The sequence below is a fragment of the Hippoglossus hippoglossus genome, chromosome 11 (assembly GCF_009819705.1).
Source record: "Hippoglossus hippoglossus isolate fHipHip1 chromosome 11, fHipHip1.pri, whole genome shotgun sequence".
In the NCBI taxonomy this organism is placed as follows: domain Eukaryota; kingdom Metazoa; phylum Chordata; class Actinopteri; order Pleuronectiformes; family Pleuronectidae; genus Hippoglossus; species Hippoglossus hippoglossus.
The window spans coordinates 5,328,638-5,343,190 of record NC_047161.1 but is presented as its reverse complement, the minus strand read 5'-3'; the positions used below and the strand labels follow the sequence as shown (position 1 = coordinate 5,343,190).

Below are 14,553 nucleotides of genomic sequence, written 5' to 3'. Positions count from 1 at the left end.
CCGGCTGGTAAAGAGCCGGAAGGGCAACGAAAGTGATAAAAAATTCAATTATGCTTCCAGAATGGTTTGTGGGATTCAGTCCGTAAACCATCGGCTTGTATTTGTAACCATGATACAACATGTGGCCGAACACATTCTCCAGCTCTCCTCCCTCCGTCTCTAATCAGATGATGTTTTACACGAGGACACACACACACACACACACACCATGTGACTTCCACTCAGTCGACATGGAAATGTCACATGAAGTTCCCACTGCACAGCGGCAGCAGCCTTCATCAATGTTTGATGAGAAAAACACAAACACACACACACACACACACACACACACACACACACACACACACACACACACACACACGACATGACTCCTGTCTGACCTTATACCCGTTACACAGCCTGCTCTTCTCATGCATCTTAGATCGGATGTAGTTTAGGTGCCGCTTTCCGTCCCCAGGAAAACACAATCGTCCAATCACAGCTGTATCGAACATGAGAGGCGGCGCGAAGCTTTAATAATTAAAGGGACTTGATTTTAAAAAAAAATCAGGCATGTTTAGGGGGCTGATATTTATGAGCGTTTGCGATTTGGTGCAGATCCAAATAGGATAAGGGGACTAATGGACCTTGCTCTCTACTGAGGGCCATTCCAGTTAAACTTACTAATTAGTCCTCATTTGAAAATTTTTTGCAAATGTAAGAAACGTGTTACAAGATTCTCCTTTTAAAACGAGTTAGTAATTGATTCCTGGCTGGTGATAAGTAAACAGAGAGAGTCCTGTAGTCAGAAGAAACTGATCCATCCCTGTCCCACTGTACAGGAGACAGATTCTGCTCCCGACGTCCCTGATGGAAGCGAACCAGAGGAATTTCCCTGCAGGGATCAATAAAGTCTCACATTATTTTGACATTAACCGCGTCACACACAGCGGCTCGGCCCCTCGGGGACTCTGCACCCTGACTGGACCTGCCAAATTACGAGCCGGGAGCCATTTGGATGTCTGTGTTACCGCGTTCCCATGTGACGGCAGCAGCTGTTTGTGTGAGAGAGAGACACTGAGGACGAGGAGGCTGAACGGAACGATGTACACCTCGAAATGCACATTCATCCTCTCATTGTACGAACATAGATAAAACACAAAACAAAAAATGAGGCTGAGCCTGGGCCAAAAGAGTGTTTGTCATTGTAGGATCACAACAGGTACACACATCTACACTCACAGCTGAGGAACACGTTATTCCAATACATGCTTCTATTCCTGTTTGATTAGAAAGACAGATGGTGTCTCTGTCAGCTCACCAGCCCTCTCCGGGGGTTGACGGAGCCATTGTGTGTGTGTGTGTGTGTGTGTGTGTGTGTGTGTGTGTGTGTGTGTGTGTGTGTGTGTGTGTGTGTGGTGGAGTAACTGTTGATATGTGTGTGTGCAGCATGAGTGGAAAGGAAACGCTCCTCTCGAGATGCTCGTGCACACACACGCAGCAGGAGGGCCAGTGTCAGAATGCGCCTCAAAAGCTTTCTTGCGTCCAATTTAGCCTCCTCCGCCCTCCGTGTTCTTTCATTCTCTCTCTTCCATTCATTTATTTATATCCCTCTCCCTTTCGTCATCCGCTCTAAACCCCCCCCCCCTCCTTCCATCTCCTCTTGTCTGTACAATGACAGAGGAATAAACCTCCCTGCCTGCTGTACCTGGATCTCCACTTTGTGCAGGAACTGAAGGCTGCAAACACAAAAGAGCGTCTTTGAAAAATAAGACGGTGCAGATTTCCCCTCATCCAGCCTGCTGCTGTGAGGAAGAGTGTTTTCTGGATTATTTGTGCGCCGATGGTTTGGTTTTCCCCCTGAGACGTACAGCTGGATATCAGCCCTCGATACTTATCCACTGAAATATGTTCCTGGCACAGCTGGAACTAGGAGCAGAGCGAATAGCTCCGGCCAGGCCCAACAGTCCTCTAATGAAACCACATTCAAATTCACTAGAGCCAGATTTTTATTTGGTGCTGTCATTTTGAGCACACACTCATAAATATTAGCCTCGTAAACATTCCCATTTGCACAATCCTGCTTTCTTTCGATCCATCGATCGATCTATCTATCTATCTCTCTATCTCTCTATCTATCTATCCATCTACCTATCTATCTATCTCTCTATCTATCCATCTATCCATCTATCCATCTACCTATCTATCTATCCATCTATCTCTCTATCACTCTATATTTAATTATAGATTAACTATAAAATGTCCACTTGCTTGCTTGTTGCCTGCAGCTTTCAACAGTCACATGGTTTTCATTTCATGTTTCTGTCCATGTGGGCTCCATATCAGCTAATTTGCATCTTTAGTGAAGATTCTTTGTTATATAATAAACTGAAAAGTTAAAATATGTTTGCTGGATTTTAAGCTGCTTTTCATTTAGCTCAAGTCCTTGTGTGTGTGTGTGTGTGTGTGTGTGTGTGTGTGTGTGTGTGTGTGTGTGTGTGTGTGTGTGTGTGTGTGTGTGTGTGTTTGGTGAAGATTTAAAGGGGCAGGCCACCATTTTTCTACACTGTAAAGTCAGTTTAATAGTGATGAGAGGAACCACTCAGTCTGTGAAAACAGTTAAATAACTAATGTGGAGAAGCTTTTCCAGCTTCCGTGGTAAGATGTGAACATTTGTGAGGCAGGAAAGGTAAAAAAATAAATAAACAGATGGTGGTACTGAATTGCATTATGGGAGATCCTGTGTCCTGTTACAATTTAAGAAATTTTCTTTTATAACAATATATTTCAGACAAGTATCAGGATGGGATCATCATACTGACACAGAAATGTTCAAACAACAGGGATATGTACACACACATGTACACACATAAACAACCACAGACACATAATACAAACATGCACAAACATCCCGCCCACATTAAACACACATGCACATACATCACCACATTATTCCCGTTCACACACGCGATCACACAACTGGATGTCCAAACACGACACTCACACGGAAATACATCACTCCTACACAAAATACAAACTCGCTTACTCATACTCTCTGCTGGCCAAACAAATGAACAAACAAAGACACACACACAAACAGCCATCGGGGAGGAAATTCCATTTCATTTCCCGCACTGGTAAGGAGCAAGCTGGGGAATCAATACACAGCATCTCCAGCTGTCCTGAAGGGACAGATGTAGCACCGCGGCAAAATGTCGCTCTAATTCAATCCCACACACACACACACACACACACACACACACACACACACACACACACACACACACACACACACACACACACACACACACACACACACACACACACAGGATGGAAGATGAGCTTTATTGTTACTCTGGTTTGAAAATGTGATCATAAAACAGCCGTATGAGCAGAATAATGTGCTGCAGGTTTGGAAAACAAGGCGGAGATCAGTGGAGGACTGTGAAGATTCTTAACCATCACAACTAGTGATTTCTAGAGCTGGTTTTCAACTGGTCAAAAAAATAAACCCATTAACTCCCGCTCACACCTGGCTTCTGTCTGCATTCTGAACAGATAACATCAGCTCTCACTCCCAGGTCGAATGAAAAGGGTTTTAATTGGCTCCGATCAGCAGAGTTGGGAACATGACACCCGGGTGAACACGCTAAGCTGATGAGACAGCGGTGTGAGAGAGCACCTCGGTTATCAGGGCGTTCAGGATGTCGATCATGAACGTAAAGGGTAAACTCCTGTTCTGGCGATGAGAAGGGAGTCAATTGCTTCTATATGGCAGGAATACCCACATGTTTTTAGGGTTAAAGAGGTAAGACTGTAACCAAAACCTTTTTCTAACCCTAAAAGCAAGTTTCAATACCCAACAAAGAATTTGAGAAGCTATATACTTGATTTTTTATATTAAACATGTCTGTAATTGGGGAAAACATGTGGCTTGGATCGGGCTCTATTAGTTTACACTCTAATACCTCAATATCTGTCCCCACAGTGACATGTAATCCCATGGGTCCCCACCGGGGTATTCAAAACAAAACACACACATAAATACACACACACATGCGCTTTACCTGTGCACAATACTGGGACTTGGCCACAGATGCCAGGAGCTTGAGTATGGGCTGGGACTGGGACACCAGTGGGGAGACGGCGTGGATGACCGCTGTGAACTTGGGGTACGGTTTAATGCCTGAAACACAACGACAGACACAACAATCATTATTAAAGCATTTCTTTTTAAACACATCCAGGAAGCGACGGCGGCTGGAACACGGCGAGCCGACTGTCAGCCGCCCGTTTAAGCATCAGGCTCTTTGAACAGAATAAAGCCAGACGAGAACTGCAGGCGCTGATTCCAAACTCCTCACATCTATTTTCAGTGAGAGATGTTTCTCGCAATGAGTCTGTCAGCCGTTCAAAAATATAGATGATTTAAATGTCAGGGATGTAGGTGTTTCAAGCCGGTCTTAAAATATTCAACAACGTTTTTTGAAAATGTCAAATCTCTTGATCACTGGATATATTTCATTTTGTAAACTCCTCAGCTGGATCTGCAGCCCGGCGAGCAGACGACTAACTGCTGATGTGACTTTAAATTCGGTCTGACTTGATGTGAGAAAAGACTAATTGAGGCTGAAAATGAGCAGGAAATAAGATATTGAGCAAGACGGATCATAGAGGACGTTCAACTTTTCCTAATTTAAATCTAATCTAACCCAAAGCAACAAAGCGTGGCGCCGAGGAGATCGCATTAGACGAGTCTCCTTTACGCCACTGAGCAACCTCTGTGAGGAGGAGTAGTTGGAAAAGTTGGAGCTGGTGATTTGTAATGAAAAAGTAAAGAGTCTGCAGAGTTTTTTAAACACCTGAGATATAAATACATTTGTAACAAGCTCATAATCAGACAATGAACAAAACCTGGAGCCTGCAGCTGAATCTAGATTTTGCATGTACTTGAAAATGTTCCTTATTTTTTCCTGCACCCACAAGATCTTTATTCCATGTATATTAAATGTGCTGGAGCACTTTTATTTAAAGTTTCCTCAAATTCAGTTGCAACTTTATTCAGAAAGTTATAAGTGTACCTAATAAAGTGAGTTTACACTGTTATGAGTCTTTTATTATTCTAAACTTTTCTTTTCATCACAAATGTCCCAAAAATCCAGCTCCTTTCAGCTTCTCAATAAAACTTTCATTTAACTGAAGCAACAGAAACAACCACTGCTCCTGCCGTGAGTCTTCGAGTGTTAATATACATGAAGTGTGTGTGTGTGTGTGTGTGTGTGTGTGTGTGTGTGTGTAAACCCATCAGACACTTGCAGCCTTGTCTCCTGGAAACTCATCCGTGTTTAATTGCTTCCTCATTGACAAACCTGGCGTGGCGCAGTAATCCACGCCTGTCACCGCGCCCATCCATTTAAATATCAGCGCTCCAACCTGGGTGCTCCATCAACTGAGCTTATAGGTTTGTACCGTGCCCGTCTGCGTGCGCAGGAACGTGCGTGTGGATGTTTGCGGTGCCCTGGCAGCGCTGGATGATGATGGAGTGAAGAAGTGAGGGATGGAGAGGCTCCCGGGTCACAGACATGTGGCAGGGGAGAACTCGGCGCTGCTGAACCGTAGCAGGAGGAATTGGCTGCGCTGCAGCAGCAGCAGTAACAGTGCTGACTCAAAAACCAATGATGGACGGATTGGTGTGTCAGCAGGACTAATACAAACATCCGTCAAAGGCCCATTCCTCCACTGAATTTGCGGCGAGATACAGCCATTGGAGGAGAGCAGTCGATCGGGGGGTAAAGGCCATAATTCTGCTGCCCGGACAAGGTCCAAACACACAATCACAGCTGCACTAACATCTGCACAAACTGGCTTCCCCTACAAAACACTGTGACAAAATATTTGGCCGCAGGGTGATGGATGGTGAGAAACTTTTGTGATCAACCGTTATGGAGCAGTTCATTTCTTCACTGGTGTGAAGGGATGTGATTGTTGTTATGTAACCGCACTTTGTACTGTGTGTTAGTGTGTGTGTGTGTGTGTGTGTGTGTGTGTGTGTGTGTGTGTTACTGACCCAGTGTGGCGTAGTAGAAAGGGAAGTCTCCCAGGTATCCAGAGTACTGCGGCAGGGCAAACAGTCCCCCAGGGTGACTGTTCCACATCAGGCTGCTCCTGGAGCCGTGCTCCAGCACCCGGTCCTGGATGATCTGCACGCAGCCAAACAAAGTGAACACACATTAGACAACAAATGAGACCGTGAGAGGGTTTTGCTTTGATTTATACACACTTTCAAGGACAGGATGTCACATTAACGTGCTGCAGAGTTTCAGACCATTTATCAATTTAAAGGTTCCCTGTGGAGTTTATGAACTCTGGTAGTGTGAAGCAGAGATGCTTTTATGAATGGGGCCATGTTTATGCTTCTCCTTTGAGGACGTACATGAATACCAGCACGAAGGTGAACTACAGAGGGCAGGAGTGTGACTAGGAAAGATGCAACACCAACAAAAGCAGAAAAGCTGTAAACACAGATGTAAACATTACAGCTCTCGCTTCATCTGACTTGAACTTTTCTCTACAGCAAGTACTTCTCCATTTCTATTGAAATATCCTATGTTAATGACTTGGTAATGTCGTTCCATAAATTCCACAAAGTCAAAAAGATCTGTTAAACTACCCACAATCCTCAGGTGTAGAAGCGACGGCCGTGATTACCAAGGAAATGCTGACTACAACCCCACAAATCATCAGCTGTTAGAATAATTGTGTACACAGTCTTGTACCTTTGTTTTAAAGTTTTCTGCTCTGAATTAAACATTTTATGTCCATGATTCATCTCGGAGCTGGTCGGCCTGGTTCCAGACTTAAAAGTCTTTTTATGAGGATTTTCTGAAACGTCAATGGGAAATTTACTCCTGGAACCGGAGCCATTCTAAAAGTGGGTGGTCACTGTTACTCTCTATTCCTCTGCAGAACAGGCAAAGTGAGGATTTAAAAGTCTGAAGCAAGTAAGGTAAAGGCATCTTCATAGTTCAGCTACACCGACAAGAACAAAAAGTCATCAGCTGTACCAGTCAGTCAGTCCGGCCCCCGATTCTCTCTTTGCCCAAATTGAGAAGTCAGTCAAACGGTCAGGAGACGTGAGAACGGACACTATTTTCCCCTGGACGCAGCTCAGAGGGGCAGAGAAAGAGATATTGCTGCCGTGCCCTTGAGCCATGCTAAATTGCTTCAGTAAAACAGACACAGGTTGGCGGTGGTGTTTTATGGCGGCTGTAGAGTCGGGAGGTGACGGCCGGACTTGGCTCTGTAACTCAAAGGACGGAGATATAAAGAGACGTGAGGAGAGTCAGGTGAGCGATGGGTGCGCAGCTAATAGCTGAGTGAATTGTGAAAAGTTAATAATAACAGCCGGAGGGGAGTTTATGTAATAACGCTGATAAAGCCACGTGTAAATTCATCATTTGGTGGCAGGGACATGAGGAAGGGGAGAAAAAAAACAACAACAGCCAAGTGTGGCTTTGTTTTTACTTTCCCGAGCTTCGTCCCCGAGGGGGAGTTGATAACCATTTGCCTCGGACAAACAGATTAACTGGAAAATCCGTTGGCTTTCTCTATAAAAACAGCGCCCGCCACCTTAAAAACCCAGAGTCCTTTACACCTTATGAGGGGCAATTCTGCTCGCGCGGCTGCAGCTCCCCCCCCCCCCCCCCCCCCCCCGTCGGCGGCCCTCAGTCGGGACATGATGGACGACTCAATCTCGCCTCAGAACAGCCACAATCAACCAATTAGAGCATGATAGATAAATCCTGCTTCACCGCGAGCACACTGTGAGCTCGCCTTTAATAGGTGAGTTTAATAGTTGTACCAGCGCCGCACATCCGGCTATATTGACCTTGTGATTGGTCGAAATGTGTCTGACTCCTGACAGGGAAACACCGCATGATAGGTTGGAGTTGTGTTTCCATCACGAGTGCCGTCTCACATAAGGACACGCACACACACTTAGACACACACACGCAGTTTGGAGTGGATCTGGAAAGTCATTAAAACGCGAGTGTGTTTGTGAGTGTGTGTGAGGAGATTCTATCTGTCAAGATATCGGAGTATGTGTGTGTGTGTGTGTGTGTGTGTGTGAGTGTGTTTATCATTAAAGATCTGTGAGGAGGATGTGGGGGGGTACCGGCTCGACAGGATGAATAAACCATGTCGCTCGTTATCTCGGGGGCTGCCACGGCAACACCATTTACATATGTCACCCCTTCTCCTCTTCACCCTTTTTCTCCCAACATTCTTCCCCTCGCTCTTTTATACAGGACAGTCAGTCAGGATTAAGTGTTTAGCGCGCGCGCACACGCACACACACACACACACACACACACACACACACGGTACAGACTTTCGCCATGTCACCTTGCTCTTTAGTGCGGAGTGACATGTCAGCAGGGTTATGGCTGGGTGGTGCCATGCGGATCTGGGCTGACACACATTGACATATGGGGATGTGTATCTGATTCAACGTGTGTGTGTGTGTGTGTGTGTGTGTGTTTGAGAGACAGGGGTAGATAAACAGACCAGAGATGTAGAGCTGGGCAAAAATCAGACAGACTCTAGACACCGAAGCCTCGACCGAATACGTGCGCTGTGTGTTTGAGAGCGTAGCAGCTCTTGGGTGTGTCTGTGTGTGTGTGTGTGTGTGTGTGTGTAAAAGTCAAATTTTGATGTATGATTTGGGAGGTTATGGAGTAAATAAGACGGTAGCATTGAGGAGAGCCTTGCTCCGAGGCTTTAGCGCTGCGGTCGGAGAGGAAATTAAATGCGTGATGGGATAAGAGAGAAGACATTTGTAACCACGGCGAGACACCAGCGGTGCACCCAGGTTTTATCCCTGCATCTATAAACCACTTGTTTAAACTGAATAATGAGGGATGGGGATCGGACGGATGAATTGTTTTTCCAGTCACAAATTCCCTAAGGGGGGGGTTATTGTTAACGGGGTGGATGCACATGACAATAAGAGGTCGGAGGAAGGAGGGAGGGAGGGAGGCTCCAGCTACTCTGAGAATCAACCAGCGAGCCTCCGTGGATGTTGAACTGCGGCAGTGAAGAGTTTCAACAAGTAAAGCTGGATGGATTTCATCAGGTGGGAAAAATAAGAATGAATCCAAACTTTTAAAACTTCTCAAAACAACATAACTTTTGGCAGAATTGTCTTAATTTACTGTTTTAATCTTCATCTTAATGCATGACCCCAATAAGCCTCAGCATTGCTTTTCTCTCTCCTCTCATTTTTTAGTCTTCAGAACTACTTCTTCGCCCCCCCCTCTCATATATAGGACTCCAGTTTGAAAGATACACAAAATCCAGTATTTTGTGGTTGTTCTTCATCTGCTTCCCGTTGCTCTGTGTCTCTCTTTTATCACTTTGCATCTCGTGGTCATTGTGTTTAATTTAACTTGTTTAACTTAACTTTAACAAGAAATCCTAATGGTCTCTGAGGATTCAGTTATTGGAACATCTTGGCCCCTTTGCATCAACAACACTCCATCATATGAGCTAATATATTGTGAAATGTGGAGTTTCCAGGGTCACAATTTGAGTGTTACACCCTTTTTTTAATCCACTTCGAATAAAACAGAGAAGCAGCTTGTGAGAAGTTTCAGTTTTCTTCTATAAACGACACATTCACACCGAGAGACCAAAGTGATGCCTGAGAATAGAGCAAAGATTGCAGAATCTGCTGCGACACTGCAGCTCTGAGATAAAGATTGATGATGGAGGAGAGAGGGAGGCAGAGAGGACAGAAGGGCGGGTGTTTGCATGTGTGTGTGTGTGTGTGTGTGTGTCTTGACTCCTCACCTCCAGCGTGGTCAGCACTATCTTCTCCACAGAGGAGAAGTAGGCCTCCCACAGGAACTGAGTCTGCTGTCTGAGGGACAGGATCTTATCCTGGTGGATGGAGCGCACCGTGGTCGGAATCTGTGAAACGACAAACAGTCAGTCAGCAGTAAATACGGAAGCTGGTTTTTAAATGATTGATCTGGGAACTTAAATGTGGTGGCAGGAAGTTTCAAATTGGTCCCATGGATACACTCAGGAAACTCCCATCAACAGATGGGAACTGTCGGCTGAAGCAGACACTGTACTGCAGTTTGTTTGAGCAGTGGCCACAACTATTTTTAGGTGATTTGGGTCAAATCCAAGTCTCAAATGTTCCCAATGCAATTCTACAGAGTGACTGAGTCCTGGAGGGAAAGTCTGAGTCAAGTCTCGAGGTTTCATAAACAAACTGCGAGTAGAGTTGCTTTTCTTTCAGGTCTTTGAACATCCTGGCTATAAGTTTGCCTATAAATCATGACTTATATGAGCCACATCGGAATCAGCTTCAAGTTCAATTTATTTAGTTGTTTGTGTTTTCTTTACAAACTTTAAAGTTTAGAGTTAAACAGAAATCAAAGCTCAGTTCAATTTCTTTGTCATAAGGGTTTGATTATGACATCTAAGGAATCACTGCCAATATCGTTATTCCCTAATATCGGCTTGAGTTGTTCCCTGAAGATTTACGTCATGACCTTGAAAACGACAATCAAACTATGTGAGTTTAATTCCAGAGGAAGGTGAGATTATATTTAAGGGAATTCAGCAAATGACAAAATTAATTTAGAAAGTATTTGAGGTAGAAAAGCCTAAATGCTGTAGCAGCCACTTGGTGAAAGATTTTTTTTTATATCAAAGAGTTGTACGTAGGCACCGGATCTGAATCCAGTGGAAAACCTTTGTCACGTGGTGAAACAGGAGATCGGCTGCATGAACAAATCTGCAGAAACGATGCGGTCGCTCAACGTGGAGCAGAATCCCAAAGGAACATTTCCAACATTGACTCTTTATATGTTATTAGTGTGGTGTTCCTAATAAAGTGCTCTGTGAGTGTATATAAATCATAATGTTGTAGTAAAACAAATAGACACAGGATTTCTCGGCCACGTTTGAGGCTGCACACATCGAGCTGCTCATTATAAAACATCATAAAACTCAATGTCAAACAATATTATTACACACTTCATCCAAATTAAGATTTAATGGGCATATAATTACTTTCCCCCCCATGAAGTTGGAGCAATTTCAGCCAAATCCACTCGGTTTATTTGCCCTCTCGTGAAACAATGTGAGGATTTTGAGTGACGTTTTCAAACAGACAACCACTGCAGTGTGTTTAATGTGTCAGCAGCCAGAGGAAAACAGGTTCGATTCCCAGCTGTGGTGCCGCTGCTGTTTGTCTGCTGTGGTTCTCAGGTGATGTGGTTCAGCGTCTTCGGGCTGTTACCTGCAGCAGGAGCCGCTCGTCGCCGATGACCGCTGCTGTGTTCCAGTCGATGATCTCGGAGAAAGGCAGCTCCCAGCCGTTACTCAGCATCACGGGCACACACGCAGCCTGGAAAACACACAAACACACACACACAGACACACACACAGAGTGAAGTTTGGACATGATCCTTTACAAACAACATCACAGCTCCAGCCAAATCGAGCCTGTGCTGCTACGTATCGATTCGCTTTGTCACAGCTGACACACGTGGCTCCCCTCATGACTGTTCTTACACTCAATTCCCCCGTTAGGTGGAAATATAATGTTTTATTTCAAGCGTCTTTGGCGCAACATGGAGACATGATACAGAAAACCAGTCCGCAGTGCGATTATTGATGTTTTTTAATCTCATGTCTGTAAGTCGACAACTTAATCATCTACAAGCTACATGAGGTTTCACAGCAGGAATCTCATCGAGGGCTCAATTTGAACAACTGAGAGAAAAAAGCAGCTGCTTCAAAAACAATCAAATGTAACCACACTTAACTATAACAAATTTATATACCAATTCTAAATGACAGAAATTTCCTACTATTAATTGAATTGTCAGAATTGGATTAGATATTTAAAGGTGTATTAATTGATGTTTTTGGGCACTAGAGGGCAGCAGTATAAATTTTGTAAACAACACTTACACATTTATTCCCTTGTTAAGTTTATATCTTGTGTTTGCAGACATTATTTTCTAGTCAAATGCTTGTTGTCATTTGAGTTTCATTTTGGCTACAAACGTAAGGGCCCTTTAGAGGCTAAGTGTTCCGCCAGGTCTGCTGGCTAGTCGCCAACTGTGTGTGTCTGTGGTGCGGTGCTGAGCGTCTCCACTTCCTCTCATTGTACGGAAATAAAACCAAAAATATCCCCTGAAAAGGATGCCACCATCTTTCACCTCTGATTTTAAAAGGGATGCTGGAGTAGAGCAGAGGTATCAAGGTGATGAGTCATATTAGTAGTAGTAGTATTTCACCCCATTTTTATACTATCTCTATAGCAACATCCATGTCCCATCCACATACATGGAGGAGGTGGGGTTCATGACCTATACTACAGCAAGCCACCAGGGGGAGATTTTGGAGCTGTCTATGGACCGTAACTAACGAAAAGTTGTGGGTTTTAAAACCAAAACAAGGAGCTAAAAGACAAAGAATGATGAATAGATCTGACAGGAAAAGTAGAGTGGGCCAACTTTCACATTACACATGTTAATATGATCGATATAAAAATATTAAATAGTCAAAGCTTTAATTAAGTAGAGAATTCATCCCATGGAACAGTCCACAAATATAAGCTCAAATATAAACTAAAGCGCAAATGCCTGATACAAATTTAACATCAAACATGAGGCTCGCACAGCAGCTGAGCAATCAGATAAAAAACAGAAATAAGTTTGAACATATAATCTTGATAAGCAGGCGGGCGGCATATGTTCGGTGTGATGATGATGACAGATATAAATATGCAGAAAATTAGCAGCCATTTGTTGGAGAGCAGATCAGAGTCGAACGCTCTGGAGTGAAAAGTTGGTCGTCAGCTGCAGATGTGTGGATTTATTTAAACCAGAACACATTTACTCACTCTGCTTTAACATTTGTGAACGAAGCACAAAAAAAAAGATTTTTAAACGGTTTTCTGATTCTGTTTGATTCATAAAATTGATCCTGAATCATTCACGAGCCTGGAAACCAAAGATTTGTTTTCAGACCAAATGTGATGTGAGCACTAGATGTCACTTTGTGCACCTGTTGACACATTAATATAAAATGTGACCTCAGGTGCAGGAGATTTAATTACTCGGTGCAGGAGAAATGATAAAGAGATGAGAGCGGGGGAATTAGAAGAGATGAAAAAACAGAAGAAGAAGAAGAAGAAGAAAGTGGATGGAAGATGGAATGACAAATGAAAAGAGGGGAGAGGCCGTGGAGCTGAATGTGACCTTTGGCAGAGGAGTGGCAGAGAGATGGAGGGATGAGAGGAGAGGGAGAGAAAACGGCTGGTGTGTGTGTGTGTGTAAGTGAGCGTGTGTGTGTGTGTTTGTGGTGGGAGTTTGATGTAATGACGGCCCTGTCACTCCCAGGTCATAAAGGTGTCAGCTAAACCAGAAGTGGCCCTTGGGCTCTGCTGCACACACACACTCTCACTATCAGCTGCCACACACACACACACACACACACACACACACACACACACACACACTTACTTAACACACAGGCCTGACCTCTATTAGGAATTGCTTTCTCATGCAAACGCCAAAGCCTGTAAATACTCGCCCTCCGTCTTCCTCTAGATGGTGTGAGTCGATGGATGGGGTGAGTCAGACGAGTGGAGAGAGGAGACGAGGGGGCACATTTCCCTCCTGAGTGAAGTGCGGCAATGTGTGTGTGTGTGTGTGTGTGTGTGTGTGTGGCAGCTGATAGTGAGATAAGCGAAGTTGTGTGAGTGCCCTCTGTGGACGGCAGCAGTGTGTGGTGAGGAGAAGTAAAGGACAGTGCAGCAGCTGATGCAGAAGTGAGCAGTGCAGACAAAGGAGTGAGTAAATGAGAATACGTAGATGAGAAGTGTGAGTAAAGTGGAGGTAGATGCAGATCCAGAAAATGGAAATTACACTTAGGGTCGTTGAGAGACATGAAGTCTGGAAAATGTCCAGAATCTAGATTTTGTAAACCCCCCCCCCCCGCCCCAAGCTTCAGGATCATTTGGGCAGATAATCGGCAGCGAGTGACCTCCAGTCGGGAACGCCCCCGCGATTGTTGGAATCGGGTCTAAAATGGTCCCAATTACCCTCTAGTGTGCTGCAGCACTTTAGGATTCACACAGTTTATTGACTCCTTCTGCAAACAATTCGTCTTTAGTGGAGGGAGGGTCAAATACAAAATGGAAGTTACAAGACAGCTAATAAGCCACAAAACCCCAATTTGGACTCAAAGTGTTCAGCACTGTAGAAGGTGATTAGCTGCTGGTCATCAGTGGAAATTCAATTTAGTGACATTAAAACAAACTGATTTCAAATGGGACGGAGGACTTTACACTTTATTCTCACTCTTTAATGGTGAATTCCAAAGTGTTGCTTTGGGCTTAGCGACACAGAAATGAGAGAATGATAATTGTTCATGATCAAAACAGTTGTTAAACAACAAATGAACAGATAAAAAGAGTTTTCTGACAGATTTACATTTTTCCCGCAGCCTCCGAAACCTTCCAGTGTTTCTATAAAACAGAGT

At 44.2% G+C, this 14,553-nt stretch overlaps 2 protein-coding genes across 2 annotated transcripts in view; both read right to left on the bottom strand.

The window, feature by feature from the left end:
• The window catches only part of LOC117770083 (double-strand-break repair protein rad21 homolog A-like), a 951,093-nt gene that overhangs the window by 73,685 nt on the left and 862,855 nt on the right, over positions 1-14,553 (bottom strand). The window lies entirely within an intron of this gene.
• Positions 1-14,553, bottom strand: part of ext1b (exostosin glycosyltransferase 1b) — a 106,626-nt gene that overhangs the window by 13,760 nt on the left and 78,313 nt on the right. Inside the window, exons 3-6 of the mRNA XM_034599125.1 lie at positions 11,297-11,404; positions 9,832-9,951; positions 6,047-6,179; positions 4,047-4,165 (exon numbers count right to left, since the gene is read on the bottom strand). Of these exons, the coding sequence (XP_034455016.1) occupies positions 4,047-4,165; positions 6,047-6,179; positions 9,832-9,951; positions 11,297-11,404 (480 nt within the window). The remainder of the gene's footprint in view (positions 1-4,046; positions 4,166-6,046; positions 6,180-9,831; positions 9,952-11,296; positions 11,405-14,553) is intronic.